General features: G+C 41.0%; 1 protein-coding gene across 1 annotated transcript; it reads left to right on the top strand.

Moving 5' to 3' along the window:
• The first annotated feature begins 6,258 nt into the window (after positions 1–6,258).
• On the top strand, positions 6,259–15,428 carry SDE2 (SDE2 telomere maintenance homolog). Its single transcript, XM_040551254.1, has 7 exons — positions 6,259–6,424; positions 6,606–6,723; positions 8,777–8,888; positions 9,482–9,651; positions 10,382–10,493; positions 11,119–11,518; positions 14,550–15,428. Exons 1-7 carry the CDS (start codon positions 6,314–6,316, stop codon positions 14,769–14,771), a joined length of 1,245 nt encoding a protein of 414 aa, XP_040407188.1. The 5' UTR covers positions 6,259–6,313; the 3' UTR covers positions 14,772–15,428.
• The last annotated feature ends 4,454 nt before the right edge of the window (positions 15,429–19,882 follow it).

Raw genomic sequence — 19,882 nt, 5'->3', positions numbered from 1 at the left:
AGAAGGTATGCTTGTTTGACGCACTCTGCTCTAAATTTTTGTCTGTTTAAAAACAGTTCTCTTCCTTTTTTTTTTTTTTTTTTTCCTTCCTGATGTCCTCCTTTTCTGCATTCATTTCCTTTGTAGAATATTCCCAGGTAAACCAAAAGCAACCAGATGTGGGTTAGGTGATATAACCTGGCAGCTCCTCCCAACTATTGGAAATACGGCTTCAGTTTTAGCAAGGAACATTTTCAAATTAGCTTTCATCTCAGATGAAAGACATATAAGGATACCTAATCTCTCTCTCTTTTTCTTTCCCCTCTCATTCAGCTGATCATTTCAAGAAAAGCGCAATTTCTTTTGCTCTAGGAGCTTCATATTATTGCAAACAGCGTCACAACTGGATGAAACGCTCACATTGCAAGGGCATGTGAATGTTCAATCTCTAATGTTTCTTAAAAACTTTAAGGCATAGAGGTCTGACGCATTAGAGATATATCGTGTGCATAGTGCTGATCTCATCTTGTATGCTCACTCTTAACTTCGAACTTTTGAAAAAGCTGCCAAACATTCAGATGCCAATTAAGAAACTAGAATCCAGATCTTACACAGAGAGTAAGTAATTCAGCGTAGTATCTCTACAAACTATAATTAAAAGCAGTTAGCTTCATTATGGGGAAAGCAAAAGTAAAGAGGCAGAGACCTACTTTCGGTATTGCTTTCCTATAAAATATACTGTACATTACAACTAACCCATTCATCATTCTCCAGCTGCATTCAGTTAAAATTAATCAGGACAGACCAAATCTAAGCACTGAGACTAGCAAATAAGAGTAAACATAAGGTTACAGAAATCCTAGACTCTCTTTGATTAGTAGAGAAGTATCAACTTCTACAATATTACCTGGGTGTCTAATTAGCCAATTCACCCCAAACCATTGCTGCCAAATTTAAAATTATTAACAACACCACAAACAACGCTGACTGTGCTGCTGATACTCATGGCCAGACAAAACCAGACCTCAGTTTCTCAGGTTCACTACCTACATATGCAGAGCAGTGCATATTTCTTCCCTGAAAGAACCCAGTTTAAACATCCTTGTGTAAGATGGAGACAAAGATAAGATACACAGCAAAGGGAGTACTGTGATGGCAAAAAGCAGGTTAACAACTATTTTTAAATCCTGATTACGTCTAAGTATCTCCATCATTACCAACTGTGATCTGTAAGAATAAAATATAGTTATTCACCACAGACTTGTTAGGAAATTGATATCAAGGCATTCACAACAGAAGCTATTGCACTAATAAGGGGTAATATAAGTAATGCAATATCTGTATTTCTCCCCCAGCTGCTACCAACCCAGCATCAGGTATCATAACACACTGTCTCGAGCCATTGTGCTGATGACACAGAAACTGAAGCAGGTGATTATTGACATTTGGCAGGAAGCTTCACTTGCAAGTATCAACTTAGATTAATTATGGTTAATTACACTTTTGTCAAACAGTACGATGTCAGTATCTGAAGGAAAAAATGTTCTCTCATGTCATACAGCATCTTATTTATTGTCATGAGAACATGCACACAGAGGTTTCTTTTCATGCTATCCTGATCCCCCATGAAAAACTAACATGTGTAGCATGTTTAAGGTTTGCAAATATATTACCTGCAACTTATGCTTTGTGATACCATTAAAATGTTAGAGAAAATATATCCAGATGAGACAGTCTCCACATGTACTACAGCATATGATGGACTGTCTAGCAGATGGAAAATCCATTCTTAAAAGATATGATTTCAAATTCTTGAAGTGACTTCAATATCACTTTTGTTAATATCTCTGCACACTTACAATACTGTAAAAGGAACATACACATCCATTTCATATTTTAAGTGATACCTTTTAGCCCTTCTCCCTCCTTTGTATAGGAACACTTCTAAAAGTGGGAAACATTGAATTCTTATCAGAGCAACTTTTAACCCATCTGTTGTTAATCTGGGTACCTCAGCGAACAACTGCTTCTACGTTCTTCCCTTCTACGGGCATCTTTTTTTTGGTGCACATTAAAAGTCAAGGGCCAATGAGTATCTTACACCTTCTCTCAGCGCAGAGTCTTGCATAATGCGATCCTGGTCTTGACTGAGGCCGTTATTAGCTCCTGTAAAGTGCTGCTACTACTATTAAAATGGAATATACTGGAACAAACAGTAAGGATGAATGAATGAGTGAATAGCATTTTGATGGTTATACATCTGATGGTTCTAGATACTAAATACTGAAAAAAACTCTGTTTCATGTGAAATGTAGTAATAGATTTTAAGCAGAAAATAGTCCAATGCACTACATGTTGTAGGCCATAGAATCACACTCAATAACTCAGGCATCACATTCACAGTACCCAGAATAAAATAAGAAAAGGATGGGTGTTCTCATCTCTGAAAATTATGTCGAAATAGTAGGAAATTTTAAATTTGAGCCATTGTCCTTACACTGAATTGAGAAAGTAGTGTAACCAGTTTGCCTGAGTTTCACTATTTAAAAGTTGGAATACTTACTTATGCTATAACAATAGTGTCAAGCTTAATTAATTATGTCTGTAAAATCTGTTCTAAATGAAAAATGTTAGGCATGATTTATTAATTATCTCTACAGCACCACTGCAGAATAACAGACTGATCGTTGTTTTATCAAGGGGATAAAATTTCTAATAAACTACATTTCAAACTGGAAATTACAGTAACAGCCTTTTTGACTTATTTAGACTTGTTTTGTGGGGAGAAAGGCAACATGCTTTTGATGAGTTCTAGGTATAGAAGTGTAATGAAGAACAAGAGATACAGGAACACTCACACAGCTTTCCTAGTGACATTAATGTTGCACTAGCTAAATGGCATTGCATAGATCATGCAAATAGGGACTATATACCTAGCACCAATGCTAGACCAAGCTGAAAGAAAACTACTCTTCTATTAGATGTCACTTATTTGTAGCCTGACTAGTTGCAGGGATCTGTGCCAGTCACCTACCTATAGCCACCCAGAACCACAGACAGTATGACATTAACAGCCCCAAATTACCCGCGAGGTGACAATGTTTGATCTATAAAGGGCCTGATTTACGTTATGACTCCGCTATTGTCAGCTTTCAAGTTCACAGGTGCATTACTGCTGTAGCATGCATCTGCAGGCCAAATCCACATATCAGGGCTGTGAACAACGGTTGGCTGCAATTGACACAGCCCATCTCTCAGGGTGCAACAGGACCTCTTTTTTGGTGCTCTTTTCCCTGCAAGGAGTACCTTAGCTGCTATCACAGGGAAATTATAATTCAGCCAACACTTACTAGGGCCAGGAAGTCATCAGCACAGATATGAGAGTAGAACAAAATATTCAGAAAAGACACGTATCAAATGACCTGTGAATTACACTGATTCAGCACATCTACTGGACAGTCCTGTGGCCCAACTCTTTCCTGGACAACTCTGCCTATTCTTTGGCCTGTACTGGCAAGCTCCACACCCTCAGTGCCAATAGCCGGAGTTTCAGAGGAGGAAATGAATCATGCCCTTGGAATGCAAACTGAAACCCTGCAGATCTAAGAAAATAGTTACTCATCTGTGTATATATATACATGCATAACTCACGTATTGCCAATTACATTTCAATCTGATACATGAATAAAAAAAAATCTAGCAGAATTCAGTATTAGATGGCATTCCAGAGATAAAGCACATGGTTATAAATGAAACAAACAGCACCATGTGACTTAAAATACAACGTGGGCCGAATTGGGGCCTGATCCAGCACAAAACTACCACAGCTTTTCCTGGCTACATGGACATCAGATTGAATGGTTGCACTGCAACAACATGGCACGTAATTCAGAAATACCAACCTGCTCTTGAAAGTGAGACAGTGAAGGGCTGTCTGGACTGGGTCAAAACGCTTTGTGAAAACATTGTGGCTAAAACAAATATAGTGTAAGCAGGAGTGGGCCAGGTTTGATTTGTTAATTTGTCAAGATGATCCCATGGGGAGATTCCCTTAATTTATTACTCATTTGTTTACGTGAAGTCCAGGCTTGCAGGTCATGGCACCTCTCTGTTTCCCACACACCCTTAGGGCTGCCTGGCAGCGGAGCTGCATCTCCACACAGCCTCTGCTGGCCCAGCCGAGCAGCACGGCGCTCCCACAGGCGAGAGCAGCCGAGAAGCGCGGGCCAGCCCCGTCCTTTTAAAGCACAGTCGCCACTTAAGACCTTAAATTCGCCTCAGGCCCCGACGCGTCCGCCTATCTCGCTTCCTAACGGACGGCCTGCAGGGCGGCCGGGGAGCTCCCGGGCCCAGAGCTGAGGCAAGCAGATAAACCTCCGCCCGGCGCCAGATAAGCCGCCGGCCCCGGCACCCGTCCAGGCGCCCGGGTCTGCTGCTGCTCCGCCGCCCCTCCTCCGGAGGCGGCCCCGGGGAGCCGGGCCGAGCCTCCCTGCCCGCCTCCCCCGGCGGGAAGGCCGCTGAGGCGGCAGGTGTGCCCGGGTGATCCGCCCCGCTCGCTGCCGGCGGCATGGAGCAACCGCACAAAGCTCAGATCGCACTGACTCTTCCCATTTTCCACCGTTTGGGTTTAGGCTTCACTGCAGCGTGTCTTAGTGATCATAATTCCACCGATACACAAAACTAAGAGGCCGTTTCTTGCCTTGGATATATCGTACCAGCCATCCGATGTCAGTGGCTTTGGTCGCAGGCCAGATTTGTGCGTGCCTGTATCTACACAAAAGCCCCAGCTCTCCGTGACTGATGCTGTCCTGATGGTAATAGAGAGGCAGGAGGCTGCCGAGCCCGACCATGTTTCTGCTAGCGTTTGCGACAGTTCTTACAAGAGGCAGGCAGCAGCAGCCTACCTTTACACATCCTCTCACCAGAGGGCTATATTGAAGACATTGAAAGTGTTTCAAAGCCACTGAAGAATGCAATAGTTACACTGCTTGGATCTCCATCATGCCATTGTACACACCTCTTTCTGGGGAGGTAGAGGTGTGCACCTTCTGCTAACCACTCTTCGAACCTCCTCCTTATGGGTAGCTACTGTATGTCACAGAGCTCAACTTTCATCCTGATTTAAAAGCATTTTATGCAACTATGCTACTGAATCAGCCCCAGGTTTCAGAGTTTGAGGCCTCTTCCCAAACTGTACACTGAAATGCATGTAGGAGTGAGCAGGACAAATAAGTCCATCATCCTGCAACTCCTTACCTGAAATTTGCACCGCCTGTGATTGGACACCCAACGGCTGCACGTTTCTTGTACTTACCACAGTCAGTATTTTGCCACACTTGTGGTGAGCAGAACACAAGCAGTAGCTGATGCGAGCACTCGGTTGCAGTGCCTGGTGATGGCAGAACATCCACCTCCCACTTACCTGGGGCGGGATGAATGTTCCCATTCTCATGCTGCTGCCACCACTACCAAAGCAGCGAATCAGACAAGCATGTTTAGAGAAAGTATGTATTTTGCCTGCTATTATGTTCTCACAGAGGCGCTGTGACACACTTTGAAGAGCCTTTATAACCTGGTAGGCTGCACTTATCAATCTGAATTAGAAAGGTACAATTATCTAGTGTAGAAAAGGGGCGGAAACGGCTTTTAAGATTGCTTGTGCCATGTACTCTGGCAGACAGGGCATTTTGTCTATGCAGCACACTCCAGATGAACCATTCTCAGAGCCATTTCCTAAAGCGAAATATCAGGTCACTGTTTGTGAGCTTCTATTCCCTCCCAGGCAAATTGTCACATTTCAATGTTTTCATGGTAAATGCAGACTCCCACAGACTGACCACTATAAGCCAGTGATAAAAACACCTAAGTTCTCAGAAGGACCTCACATACATAAAAATGGTAAGTTGTGTCCCTGAAAGGACTGAAACGTCAGATTGACCCCGAAGGTTAAAATACAACATATGCAGGTAGTCTTCGGTGAGGTTTGAACCTCTAGCAGCTGAAAAAATGGAAGCCCGGCAACTAGGAAGCATACTAAAGTAAAAAAAATAGTTAATAGTCACTAGCAGCACAGCCACACCACCTGAAGAGAGGGCAGAGACCCTAGGTGCATCATCCCCATCCCCATCCCCATCCCCATCCCCATCCCCATCCCCATCCTCATCCTCCCCATCGCCATCGCCATCCCCATCCCGCCCCACCCTCCCGTTATCGCCCCGCACCAGCCCTTTCCCCCCCCCGCTTCCCGCCTCACGTCACCCGACCGCGCGCCCGTGACGCCAGCGCGGCGCGGGGCGGGGCGGGGCGGGGCGGCCTTTGGCGGAGCGGTGCTAAGATGGCGCTGCTGCTGCTGCGGGACCCGCTGAACTCCCGGGCGCGGCCGCTGCCGCTGCCCCCCGGCGGCGGCTCCGTGCGCGGCCTCCTGCGGGACTGCGCCCGGCGGCTGGTGAGCGGCGGCGGGAGGGGGGCTGCGGGCACCGGGGGGTCTCGGTCCCGGTTTTCGGGCTCCGTGCCTCACCGCGGAGGTCCCTTCCAGCCCCTACAGTTCTGTGATTCCTTAACGGTTCACTTTGCCAGATTATTTCGTTTTTCAGCCGATCACATGATAAAATTGTGTTGTTTTTTAGCGTATTCCCGAAGAAAGTTTATACGTGAAGTGCAACGGGCGGCTGGCTAATGATGACGATGTTCTCCAGAATGGCGTGGTGTATAGCCTGGAACCGAGGCTTTGTGGTGGAAAAGGAGGTTTGTTGCTCTGTGTTTTCTTACTAATTAAAGTCTTAAGTTTAAATTTCATTTATTTATTTATTTTATACCTTAAACAATACTGATGTCAGCAGTCGTAATCTGGTAGCAGATATCTTGTAATGCAGATGATTGCGGGCTGTCCACGAGGTAAAGCCAAAGCTGAGAGTTTACTTTAGGTTGGATATTAGGAAGGACTTCTTTACCGAAAGGGTTGTGAGGCATTGGAATAGGCTGCCCAGGGAAGTGGTTGAGTCACCATCCCTGGAGGTCTTTAAGAGACGTTTAGATGTAGAGCTTAGTGATATGGTTTAGTGGAGGACTTGTTAGTGTTAGGTCAGAGGTTGGACTAGGTGATCTTGGAGGTCTCTTCCAACCTAGACGATTCTGTGATTCTGTAACAGCTGTTGCTGGCACTGTCCTGTTTTGCATCCCTAGTTAGCTCTACTAGCAGAAATCTGTAAGGTGCCTCTGAGTGAATTCAAGGTCAAAATTGTGTTTAAAAGGCTTCTTAGGCTCCTAAATTTCACTCGTGGTCGCTTATGGCAAGTATTCCAGCTACAAATAGTCTGTGGCTCGAATACGTTATATAACCTAATTGATTTTGTCTTTTCTTATTTGAAAAAATAAAGCCAAGGTCTTAGTACTCTGAGAACTAAAGATTTCAGTCTAAAACAGGCTGCTTCTATTGTCAAAATATTTTAACATTGTTGTAGATGATGTGTTAATCACAAAAAAATATGCAGCCACTGACAATATGGGCATTCTGTAAAATCTAACATGAAGGGTGAAACAAGTTTAGCAGAGCATATTTGCATGTAAGTGAAGTCCATATATGTTTACTTTTTGAATCTAGTTCTTGGAGCTTTCTGGCTGTTGAGCTAAAATGCTGAATAATTGTGCAGCCTTGCATCAGACTGCATCTCAGCTTGCATTGCCTTCTTCATAGTTTTAGAAAGAACCGAAAAGAAACATTACTGCTTTAGCTTATGAGCTGTTGTGTTGGTTGGTTAAGTGCCCTAAAAGTGTTGCATGTTTTATAAGCTAATTGTATAGCATCCATCTTCCTCACCTATTGTCTGTCAGTTTCAGTTATCCTGGGATGACCCAGGATGCACATGCTGTGATTCACTCTGTGTTACTGATGTGCTGTTGGAGTTGCTTAAAAATTGCTCTTTGACAATTTTGCCTGCTTTGATTTGACTTTGTAATTAAAAGACTGATTAAAAATAGGCAAACAAGCACAGGTCAGAAATATCAAGACTTACTGTATGATCTCAAAGAGTTACAGATCATGCTTATCATCTTATAAGAAAACTGAGCACTCTATTATCAGGTCTAATTCAACACTTGTGACCTTAATGAATTCATTGCTGTTGATTTTTGGGAGCATGCCTGGCTGGGTGTAACAACTAGGTTCTTATTCTTCAGAATGTGAAATTCGATAGCGTGTTCAATGAGCTACATAAATTCTCATCGCCAATAGCAGTAATTGGTTTTAGTAGCTGAACACAGTACTTTTTCTGCCTCATGATCCAGTAGACTATCTGGATTGGTTGTTATTTGCAACACTTGTTAAAGGTACTTTGAGGGCACTGATGGTACAGATGTGTTCAGCTTTTAATTGAAAAACCGTGGTTGGTACTTTCAAGTTGCTTAAAGGATTTTATTAATCCACATTGCCTCTTTGAGGCTGTTAAGTGTCTTTCTCAAACTTGGGACAACATAAGATGGGACTCGGTGAGAAATGTTAGCAGTTGTGCTTATGAATAGTGGCTGAGGAGCATATAGAAATCTATTTTGGGGGGCTGTCCAGCATAACATTGTCCATCATGATCATCTCGATGAAGTGGCTATGGCTGTCTCCTAAAATGTCACCTGGTGACATTTCTAACGTTGTAATTTTCAATTTACCCCATATTTCAGTAGCATTGAAGGAAAGAGAAGTGTTGAACTCACTATGTTATTTTTCCATAGTTAATTCTTTTGTTTTGTGCTAACTCATCTCCGTTTGTTTCTGTTTATCTAATTCTTGATTACTTTTTTTCCCCAGGATTTGGATCTATGCTGCGAGCACTTGGTGCACAGATTGAAAAGACAACAAATAGAGAGGCTTGCCGAGATCTCAGTGGAAGGAGACTTCGAGATGTCAATCATGAAAAAGCGTGAGGCATTTTCTTAGAAGCTAGCATTATAAAATACAGTAACTGTGTAATTCGCTACTAACAAAAGAGGTCATATAACAGGCTGTTATAGCAATGAATTTTCCTTCTGAATACTAAAAGGAGTGAAAGTGAAACTATGAGCACAGATAGACCGGAATCACAGAATGGTTGAGGTTAGAAGGGACCTCTGGAGGTAAACTGGTCCCATCCACCTGCTCAAGCAGGGGCAGCTAGAGCAGGAAGTCAACAGCATTCTTTTGGCATTAATGTATTATTGAAAAATAGAGGTGATTGTACCGTGACCTTCTTTTGAGAGAAGACTGGTCTGCACGTCTTAGATTTCTAATCTGAAAGTCTCACAGTTCTTCTGTCTGAAGCTGCAAGGCTGTGATATTGGAAAAAGTTAACCTTCCTGCTGTTTCTGGCTTCCAGAATAAACTTTATTCTCTTTGTTTTAGCAGACTTTCTATATATTCCTTCAGTAATTCCCATGAATGTTTTTGTTCTTCAGCATTTGGTAATTGCGAAGTAACAAACTAATACTACACTAAATCTCAGAAATGCTGTCATTTTCATGGCTCTGTAATATGCAGGATGGCTGAATGGGTGAAGCAGCAAGCAGAACGGGAAGCAGAAAAAGAGCAAAGGCGCTTGGAAAGGCTGCAGCGGAAACTTGCAGAGCCAAAGCACTACTTTATAAATCCAGATTACCAGCAGCAGTGTCATGAAATGGCTGAGCGGCTAGAAGATTCAGTCCTTAAAGGTATTGCAGTTTAGCTTCACTTTATCTCCTCAAAAAATAAAGCAAATTGAAAGCCCCTATGACCGCAGCCCAGCATGAAAATTAAAGAAAGAAAAAAAAATGCTGACAGTAGCTCTTTCAGTTGAATTACATTTTAAACTCCAGTAAAATTTGTTGAATTAATTTTTCCTCTTTGGCTACTGCTTTCCTTAAATTGCATTGAACAGCGTAACACAGATTCTAGCGATACTTTATCTTACTGTACTACAGTGTCATCTCACAGTAATATCAAAATTCTGTGAAGGTAGTGTTGGTATTTCATCAGTAAGAATTATGTGATCATTTTCAGTAAAATGACAATACGTGATCAGGTCTTATGTAAAAAACAGAAATGGAATACAGCTACAAAATATCCTGTTTCATTTACTGTTCTCTCTAGTTATTTTATTTATCCGCTGGTTGTTCCCTTGCTGGCAGCTTGATAATGAAACTTGAGGCTGAATGGGATGTAGAAACAAGGAGTTCACATCAGGAATCCAATTTTAAGATCAACTCTGGGTCTTAGTAAAGTGGGATAAGGAAACTTTTGTTGCTGCTGAGTTCGTTGAAGCTTTGAATTTCCATAAATGCGCACTGATAGTGATTATTTTCAGTTAGTGTTTTATATTGCATCTGACATAAAAAGAGGCCTTTTGTAAATTCTATTTATGAACTGTATACCAGTGAAGTAGACTTTGACTTCCTTTCGTAGGATTGCAGGCCACTTCAAGCAAAGTAGTGTCACCGGGAAGTGGCAATAGCCGGAAGCGTCCAGGTGAATCTGGAAAGAATGGAACAAAATATGGAAAGAAAAAATGCTTTTTGTAAGTACTATGACTCCATAAAACTTTGAACTTAAGGGAAATTTGATAAATGTAAGCAAACAGCATCTCATCCAGAAAGTAGACTTAAATAACAATTAATAAATGGAACTGATCAAACGGGAGAACTCTAAGTAAATGTTGACGGTTTCATATAACTCAGTCCCAGCAGGAGCAAACTTTTTACTTGCAAAAGTAGGCATCCTTTTTTTCCTCCCGTTTAATATGGTTATGTTCTACTAACACTCATTTTCCTTTTTTTTTCCATTAATGAAATCAATTTAAAATGAACTTAAAAAAAAACAAAAAACACAAACCAACCACAACAGCTGTTTTTTCCTCACGTAACACGAAAGAGAAGGCATAATGATTCTCCAGTGGTGCTTGGAGTAGCAATAGGTAGCACACACTTTTGTATTGGGATTGCTGTTAAGGTACACACCTTTTCTTGGGGGATGTCAGGTCCTGTTTGGTATTAGCAGCTCTTCGTCTTACTGAACTATCCTAAATACCTGCTAGAGTAGTTCAGTGCATCTCTTTGAAGCAAGTTTTGGAAAGAAAAAGATTAGAATTAAAAAAAAAAAAAGTGAATTTTAGATAAATACTTGTAATATACTGCTTGTTGCAGGCTGGGATTGGAAGGATTGGATGATACTGACAGTTCAGATTCTGACAACGACAGTGAAAACGATTCCCCTCATGCATCTGACGGAAGTTGTCCATCAGGCAGTGGATATAGTGAAAACGCTGGCAATTCAAACAAATGTTCAAACAGCCCTGTGGATCCAGCAGAACATAGTCCAGTTACTGAGAAGGCACCGGAGCAGCCAGAAGTTAGTGGAAGAGACCTGCAAAGGGAGATGCACAAAGGTGGGCAAACTGAAATTCCAGCTGATGAAAACAGTAAAATGACAGAGCCCCAGAAGGAAGAGGCCCAAGAAAACAATGAAGTAACCCAAGCCGTGAAAGAAGAGGTGCAAGAAAATGTTTCTTCCAAGGTGCAGGAAATGGACCAGTCACAGAGCACAGTAAGTATGAAACAGTACAGGACATAGTGTCTCTTTTCTTCAGTTGCTTTTACTTAATCACTTTTTTTCTGTGATCCACAAAGGGAAGGGGAAAGGATTTGTATCATCTGAATTTAATGCATTAGATGTAAGTGCTTGAGTTAGAGTAATTATCCTCCTAAGAAGCTAATAGAATCTTCAGTGTTTGATACAGAGCAGAAAAAATCCCAAGGTTAAAAAGGAAAAACTGCTTGACTGAAGATGATGCATTTCCATACTTACGAAAAGGGAATGTGCAAGATAAAGGCAGCTGCAGCCAAATAAGGCTCTTAGCTGACAGTCTCTTCACTGGTAACCATTAGATCCACGTGCAGGAAGTACAATTGTAGTAAAGTGGCAGTCTTGAGAGATCATAAGTAGAGTGGGTCAAGGCAAAACTACACAAAATTAAGATTTTTAATAGTTTAGAGTTTCTACTAAGATGTAGTTGCCCTTGGCTGTGTAGTGTTGTCTTTCCCAAGACCTGCGTTTCCCTTTTTTTTACCTGTTTGTTTTCACTCCTTCCATATAAACTCTGGATCCAGAATTCCTTATTGATGCAGGAGGTAGAGGAAAATAGAACCATTCTGTAGGATGAAAGACTCTTACCAATACTTCTTGAGATGTTACCACTCTCCAGCTTGACTAATCTTACTTATAATTTGATCTTAATGTTTATAACTGACCACAATTTTAAAATTAGAAGTTATTGCATATAGATGCCCCCTAAACCACTCAGTTGATCAGTGTTTCTCAATATTTTATTTATAAAAGATTTGAGTCTAGCTCACAGAGAACCGTGGTCTGCTGCAAATTTCAGTTTTCATTTGACCAGTGAAAGTCTGAAAGCAGCAGCTCCTTGTATTAGAGAGGCAAGATTAATGTAGGTGATAGGCTTTGCCTGAATTTGCAATGGATGGTGGAAGAATGGTTTTAAAATTGATCATTTGGCACATTAGTGATAGAAGCACTTCTATACTGTTGCTGTACCATTATCCTGGCTGGCAATTTGGGTTGGTGTCAGAGCACGCTCAGCTGGATCAGGAGCAGTGCTGACCATGAGGTTCCTTCTCTGGTGATAGACAGGAGGATGACAGGGATTCTTTTGCTGCAGAGGCTCTGGATTGGTCTCTCAACCAGAAGAGAGTGCAGCTTTTCCCACTGAATTGATGAAAGCCCAACTAATATTTGGCAGTAAAAGTTGCCAATATTTCTGCTTCATTGTCCCTTGCATAATACTAACATTTGGAGGGGGTGGAGGGTGGGTGGGGTTGGAGAGGGAAATGATGAATCAAGTATTTTTTCAGGCTAGAAGAGTTGCTTGAATTTTTTGCCTTTGTTCAACTAGAGCAGAAAGGCTCCCATGAATTCAGCCATTGGCAATGGCTGAATTCTGATAAGTAAAGGTTTAATACAGTTAAATGGGAAAAAAAAAGATCAAGGCTATAATCTGATAAATTAGAACTTGATCGTCTATTGTACTATTAAAGCAGGGACATTTTAAAATGGATGTTTACCATTCTCCACTGTTTACCTTTTGCTTAGTGTTTGTGAGGCTGTCTATTCTTAGAACAGGAAACTCCACCAGTGGCAGATTGTTATTGCAGGTGGAAATATTTTTATAATAGTCCTTGATGGTTTTTTTTGTGTGTTTTCTGTTTTTAAGTAGGACTAGAATAATGAGGCAACCAGTCTTTTTTGAATGCTTAGCGGGACAAAGGTTCTGATTCTGCTAGTGCTAATTGTTTTTGTTGAGCTCATAACTCAGTAGTCTCACCGCTGATGCTACTTGCTCTGAAGTCCCTTTGATACCTCCAGTGTTATGCTTACCCCAAGACTAATAGCTGCTTCAAATGCTGAACAAGGTGGGGTTGATTTTCTTTTGTCCTTCTTAGTGTGCTAGTGGTCAGGGTGTTAGTAAATTCCCACTTTTGAGTTGTAAAGTCCTTGTCTGTATTCTTCTGTGGACAAAACCCTGGGTAACCTGCGGTTGGTAACCTTACTATGCTGGTAATCCAGAGGCCTGGACTAGACAACATGCAGGGGTCTCTTTCACACTCAACTATCCTGTGAATATACCAATTTTCTTTTAAGAAGAAATTTTAATAACTTTTAATGTGTCAAGATGAGAAGTAAGAGCTTTTTTTGTTAATCTTATTTGTATCTATTTCTATAACTAGAGTGTAACTGCATTAGAATAATTGTTCATTCCCCTTCCTACTACTGATAGGGGCATATTCTTGTATTCTGCATGTCATTAAAAAAGGGCTGATAGCTTTGTTGTGACTCTGGAAGCCAAGGTTAAGCTATGGAGCTGCTAGATGAGATGGTGGGCTGTTGTTTTTAGTCCATTTTTTTGCGAGTACTTAACTTCCCTGGGGATAAAAACAGTGCCATCTATTTTGTCTCCTGGAGAAAAGTATTAAATAACTGCCACTTACATTTTTAGTTTATTTTTTAAACTGCTATTGCAAGTAGAATGTGTTCATTTTAGTCGAGTAATTAAAAAAAAAATCACCTACGCTTCTTTAAAATGGCTGGTGCTTCTGTCTTGGAGGCTGTGTACATTGCAAGACTAAGCTTGTCTGCAGCTTGCCTAGACATGTTAGAGCGAGCCTTTAACTAGCTAGCAGAGGCATTGCAAGGAGTAGAATTGTAGCAGCACAGCTGGACACTGGGTATGAAGCCCACCTGGGCATTCACCCTGCTCTTGGGTGTGTCATCTCTGCTCAGATGTGCATGCTTTAAGGCCAGGCTGCTAGCTAGCTTAAATTTGCTTGCACGTGATGCAGTAACACTTTGCCTGGATAAAATAGGTACTGCTAATAAAGAGAATATCCAGCCTAACATATATGGAGATATAGATCAACTTCATTAAGTAAAGTAATTAAGACTTTGAGATAATCCTAATTTAAGGTTTTCTGTAAAATCAAGTATTTTGTCTATACTTGCCCTGCGCCCTCCGTCAGGAAGAAAACAATAATTGTCACATTGGATGTTTTTCTCTTTGCAGGAGGTGGAACCAATAGACCTACTCACGTTCAACTCTGCTGCTGAAATGGAAGTGCTGGGTTTAGATAAACTGAAGGTGGAATTGATGGCTTTAGGACTGAAATGTGGAGGCACTTTACAGGAAAGAGCAGCAAGGCTTTTCTCAGTGAGAGGTCTCACTAGAGACCAGATCAATCCTTCCTTATTTGCAAAGCCACCTAAAGGGAAAAAAGCGAAAGTTTAAATTATTTTGCGTCTGTGTACTTTTAAGTTTTCCTTATTCTGTTTCCATTCTGTACTGCCACAGAATTCTTTGTTATCACCGGATAGTTTTCTGTTTCTATTTTTAATGAAGTTTAGTTAACATAACACAGTAAGTTGCTCAATAGTGAGTTAGTTTTGTGCTCATTGTACAGGAGTGGTATAGTATTCTTTACAAATGGTTATAACAAGTCTTAATGTGACAGAACAAAATTGCTGCAGACGGGAAGAAATAACCTGAATATCTTGAATTTGATGGTTCTATGACACTGTCGTCATTTATTTTAAGAAGTATCAATCCTTTCTTGGATTTAATTTGATTCTCCTTTAATATGTATTCAAGATAGCACAGTTACAACTGTCAAAAGATAAACATCAGACTCATAAACTTCAGCTTTTAAGCCTAAGTAATATAAAAAGAACATTTTTATATGGATGAGGATAGTATAAATACTGTTCTATGAATTTGTGAGATGTCAGGTATCAATACGATATCAGTTAATAATTGATATAAGTATTTCTTTTATAAGAACTAGTTAAATAAACAAATTTACTACTTTTCTTGAAAAGTATCTGAGTGAGGAAAAAGAGATGTACATCCTTAAGAAATTAAAAAGAATAAATTATATTTGTTGCTTGCTGAAGGTTGGTAAGATACTGAGTGATCGTCTGAACCTGAATGGGAAATTCAGAATAGGTTTAAAATTTTTTTCCAATGGTAAAAGCAATGGAATAGTCTCTCAAGGACTTGAATATCTGCAGCAGTGGTGCTTTATCCTAGAGCAGTGTCTGTAACCTTAGGGCTGGATTTACCCTGTGAGGCGCTAAGGCCCCTTGCTGGAAGGGCAGCATATTTTCATGACTGCGTGTGCAGCTGCCACTTCCTTTGTTTCAGTGGCTTTTATGTAGTGTTCAGTTTGGTGCCTCAGATTTTACCACTATATAGTGGGGAATATTACGTTCATGGTCTGCCTATCAGATTTTCTTGGAGAGACCTGAAAAATGACCTGTAAAAAAAATTTACTTTCTTCCTTTTCTGTCATGTACCATTAGTCTGTCTGTATAAAGTTTGGCTCAAAAAATAATTTTGAACTGCAACACTGACAGGAAATGGGTTTCAAATGCTAGGGAATTAGTTCGCTTGTGGCATTTTATGTCTCAAATATGAGCAGTGCTTATCTAATATTTTAATCAGCAGTGACTTGGTTTTTCAATCTTACCACCTTTGTCCTCAGAAATTGTTTTGTTTATGCTTGGAAGTTAGCTCGGCATTGAGAAAGGGTTTTAAAGCTCAAAGTTTTTTTCTTGACCAACTGTAGAGGCGAGCTGCTAAAACAGTTGTGTTCATGCAGCTGCCCCAACATGCTGATTAATCCGACAGTTTATACTCAGTCACTGATGGGACCTGTTCTGTGACTTGCCAGGACAGTGAAGGGAGTTGAAGTCAGAAGTAGGCCCTTGTTAGATCTGCTGGTCACTTCTGGTCACACCCAATCCCCTGACAAAATCTCTGGCATCTGGCCAAACCAAAACCAGCATTCCTCTCTTGGTCTTTCTGAGGTACTTGGTTAGAAAATGAAGATGGAGGGTTTCCTGCTCTGGAGATGTATCCACCTGAAGTTTACGAGGGAGCAGTCCTGGTGCCAGCATTCCTCCAGGTGTCGCTGAGGGTCAGGGACAGCCTGGGTGTGAGCAAGCATCCTTAACTCACCTGGCAGCGAGGTCTTCTGTTCTCCTGCATATATTCCAGTTCATAGCAGATGGTGTCAAGTCATACTGAGGAAGGGCGTGGAAACTGGGAAGTGCAGAATTTATTTCTAATGCAGCAGCTGATAGGCAAGTCAAAAACACTTCCTGTGCTTTGTTTTGTCTTACTTGTAAAATGGATTTGAGTCTACTCGCTAGTTGGAACCATATTTTGTGCATTTAAATTCTGTAAAAGTGCCATATATTACATACAAGTCCTTGGTGCCCTTTTGGGTCTTTCAACTGAGTATGAAACGGATAGGCAGATATTTGCAGTGATGGTAATTACACCATCATACACAAATCCAGCACTCGTGGATCTACTTGATGGAGTGTTCCGAAAACACAAATTATGGCAATTGAGGGCTAAACTGCTGAAGTGTGTTTGAACTGTTCTCTACTTACCTACACATGTGATCCAAAAGTAGTGAACTTGCCATTTTGCAGCTTATCATTAGTATAATTTTGTTTATTTGATGAGCAGTGATTTATATACAGCAAAGAATATGGCAGATAAATTCATGTTTGTGGCAATAAAGCACTTGACATGTCTGATACTTTAATCTGTAAGGGAGACTTGGAAAATTACAAAAAAAAAAAAGACATTAAGATTCTGCAAATCATATCTCATGAGGGTTGTTACAGGACAAGGGATGGATCCTGGTTAGAAAGGTTTGGTTTACTCAGTATGTCGCATTAGGGAACAGGAGTAGAGGGTACCTAGAAGGTCACCTCAGCATAGTGAAGTTTGGTAGTCATGAATATGTCAATCAAGAATATTTTGCATCAGCAGCAGTCCCACCTGGGTGGTAAGCCATCAGTATGCTTACTGCTCTTCTCATAAAAGCGCATACATAGGGTGTGTCAGGAGCGCCTTAGCTACGTGAACATGCTGAAGCTCCTTCATAGTATGGCAAGGGATCGTGTGGGTCAAAACGGAATAGGCCAATTTAATGATGTGTGTTGGTAACAACACTTACCTAACTTACTTCCCCTGGCTGCAATCGCACTTTTACTTCAGCTGCAGTGACTCAGCCTCTTCTAAGCCTGTCCCATGCACTATCATCCACTTGCGTTTCCTGTTGTGGATTCCTTGTTCTAACAAATCTGTTCCCTAATGGGGCATGAGGTGTACCTCTTAACAAATTTGTGCCAGCATAACTAATGGAGCATTGTATAGGGTAGGGAATAAACATTGGTCAGCGGAGAACTGGAGTATCTTCAACCAGCAGTAGTGCCAAACACTTGTTAAATTGTCTTCAGTAGTGCCAGAATTAGAAGAATTACCCTTCCTCTCTGTGTTGTTAGGATAATGGCTTATGTGTACCTTGAACCAGCTCAGTGCTTAGGCACATTTATTCTCTAATTGTTTAGATCCTGCTGAGCTAAACAGGAACAAGCACTTGTTCCGGAGTATGTCTGCATACAGGGTTAGTCTTGAGCAATACTACATCTAGACTGTCATACAGGCACTCGCTGGCAGTCCTTTACTTCCATGTGACGATAGGGTATCCTTCAGAAAACAGATCATAGACAAGACTCAGATTGATTCTTCAACAGAACAGAAACAAGTGCTTGAAGCTTTCTGAAGTATTTGGACAACAGAAGAAAGAATTCAGCAGCTACTAATTATATATAAATTAAAGCCATTCCAATGTGTAATGGGTTGTTTCATATAGTACAGAATGGCCTCAGGATAAAGGTGATCTTTTCTAGTGCAGGACCAGAGGATAATGCAGAGTGTACGGTACTCCTGCTTTTATCTTTGCAATGAGTAATGCAACTTGGAATTTCAAAAAATGTTTCTGGTTGTAAACACATCAAGACTATGAACATCTGTCCGAAAAAAAGCTTTGTGCTCCTGTGCAAACACTTCCCCAACAAGCAAGAAGTGTGTCTTGCAGAATTCTTCTGAAGTGTTTTACTTTACATTTGTTTTTTTAAAAATAAAAAATAAAAAAATCTTCTAAAAGAGCTAGAGCATTGTCTTGGGTTTCTCTTGTATTTCAGAGTTATTGACTGGTGATAGAATTAGAGAAAATAGTGGCGCAAACCTGGGGAAGAGCTTTTACTCAATACAGATCCATGTATATCCTGAAAGGAAATTTAAGTACGTATAATGCAGAAAAAGTAGCAAGGAACAGGGCAAATCATTAGCCATGTGAAATACTCAGGTTTGGTAAGAATTTGCTTCTGGCTAGCAAGTTCAGAATTAGAACATAATGTCTCCTTCTGTGCTGCTGTTAAGCAAGGCTGCGGTCTGCTGATCGCTCAGAGCTTCAGTTCTAAAATGCAACTCTGGATCACCCAGTGTTGCCAAACAGGAGTATTCATTGCTAAACCTGAGTAATGTTTTTCTGCCTTTTTTTCTGTGACGCGAATGACACACTGCTAAGTGAAAAATAGTATTTTTATCCCTCTTAGCTCAGAAGAAAAAGCTTTAGAGAAATAGCATATCACATAAAACCACCTAATTTCACTAAACAACGTTTTTGATTTCCACAAATAATTTCCATCTTGGGATCTCTCAGCAGTGTAAGAAGTCCTGAAGAGCTTACATTCACAAGAGCACTGTAAGATTAGGGTTGATTATGTCTTTTCTAAACTGAGGTACAGAAACATAACTCATGGAAGTTTACAAAGATGACCATGGGAACAGCTGACTGCCTTCAGTCAAAAGGCTCTTTCTATTTTCTTCTGCTAGTTTTCTGCAACACAGATGAGTTACTGAAAAGCTACTTCTGTGTTTTAGACACGTCACTGCTAGCGCTGCTAGTAAGGATGCACAGAGCATGCAGTAATTTCCTTGTTTTTCTGAGTGTGACAGCTTTTACACTTGCTACTGTAGGTGGCAGTGGACTAACAGAGGAGGATGTGTTCCGTAAGTCCTGACTGCTTTGTGGTGGAGTACAACAGGGAGCAAGAAGCTCCTCAGAGAGCTGCCTGTAGTGTCTGGAAGGCAGAGCGGTGTTTATAAGGCACCAGCTGACTTGTGAAACATCTGCTGCAAGTGTTCCACAACTCACTGAAAACATCACTGGATTTCTGGTGGTTATAGATGAGGTCACGTGCGCTGTGTGATGCTGTATTCAGCATAAGGTAATTATCTGAGACCTCCTAAGGATGACAGTCACTAGCCACAGGGTGGGAAGTTGGCTGCTGCCTTAGAAACAGCAATTACGACCTGAGTGTATTAATTTTCAGCAAATAAACACTTTAAAAGGGAATATGCATACCTGAACTTTCAAAAGGGCAGATTTATGATCACTGAGAGGATCAGAAGGAGGAAAAAAGCAGGCAAATAAAAATTAGGAGTACCTTTAACATGAAATTTGATGTTTGTGCTGT

The sequence above is a fragment of the Cygnus olor genome, chromosome 3 (genome assembly GCF_009769625.2).
Source record: "Cygnus olor isolate bCygOlo1 chromosome 3, bCygOlo1.pri.v2, whole genome shotgun sequence".
Lineage (NCBI taxonomy): Eukaryota > Metazoa > Chordata > Aves > Anseriformes > Anatidae > Cygnus > Cygnus olor.
This window is presented reverse-complemented; position numbering and strand designations above follow the sequence as displayed.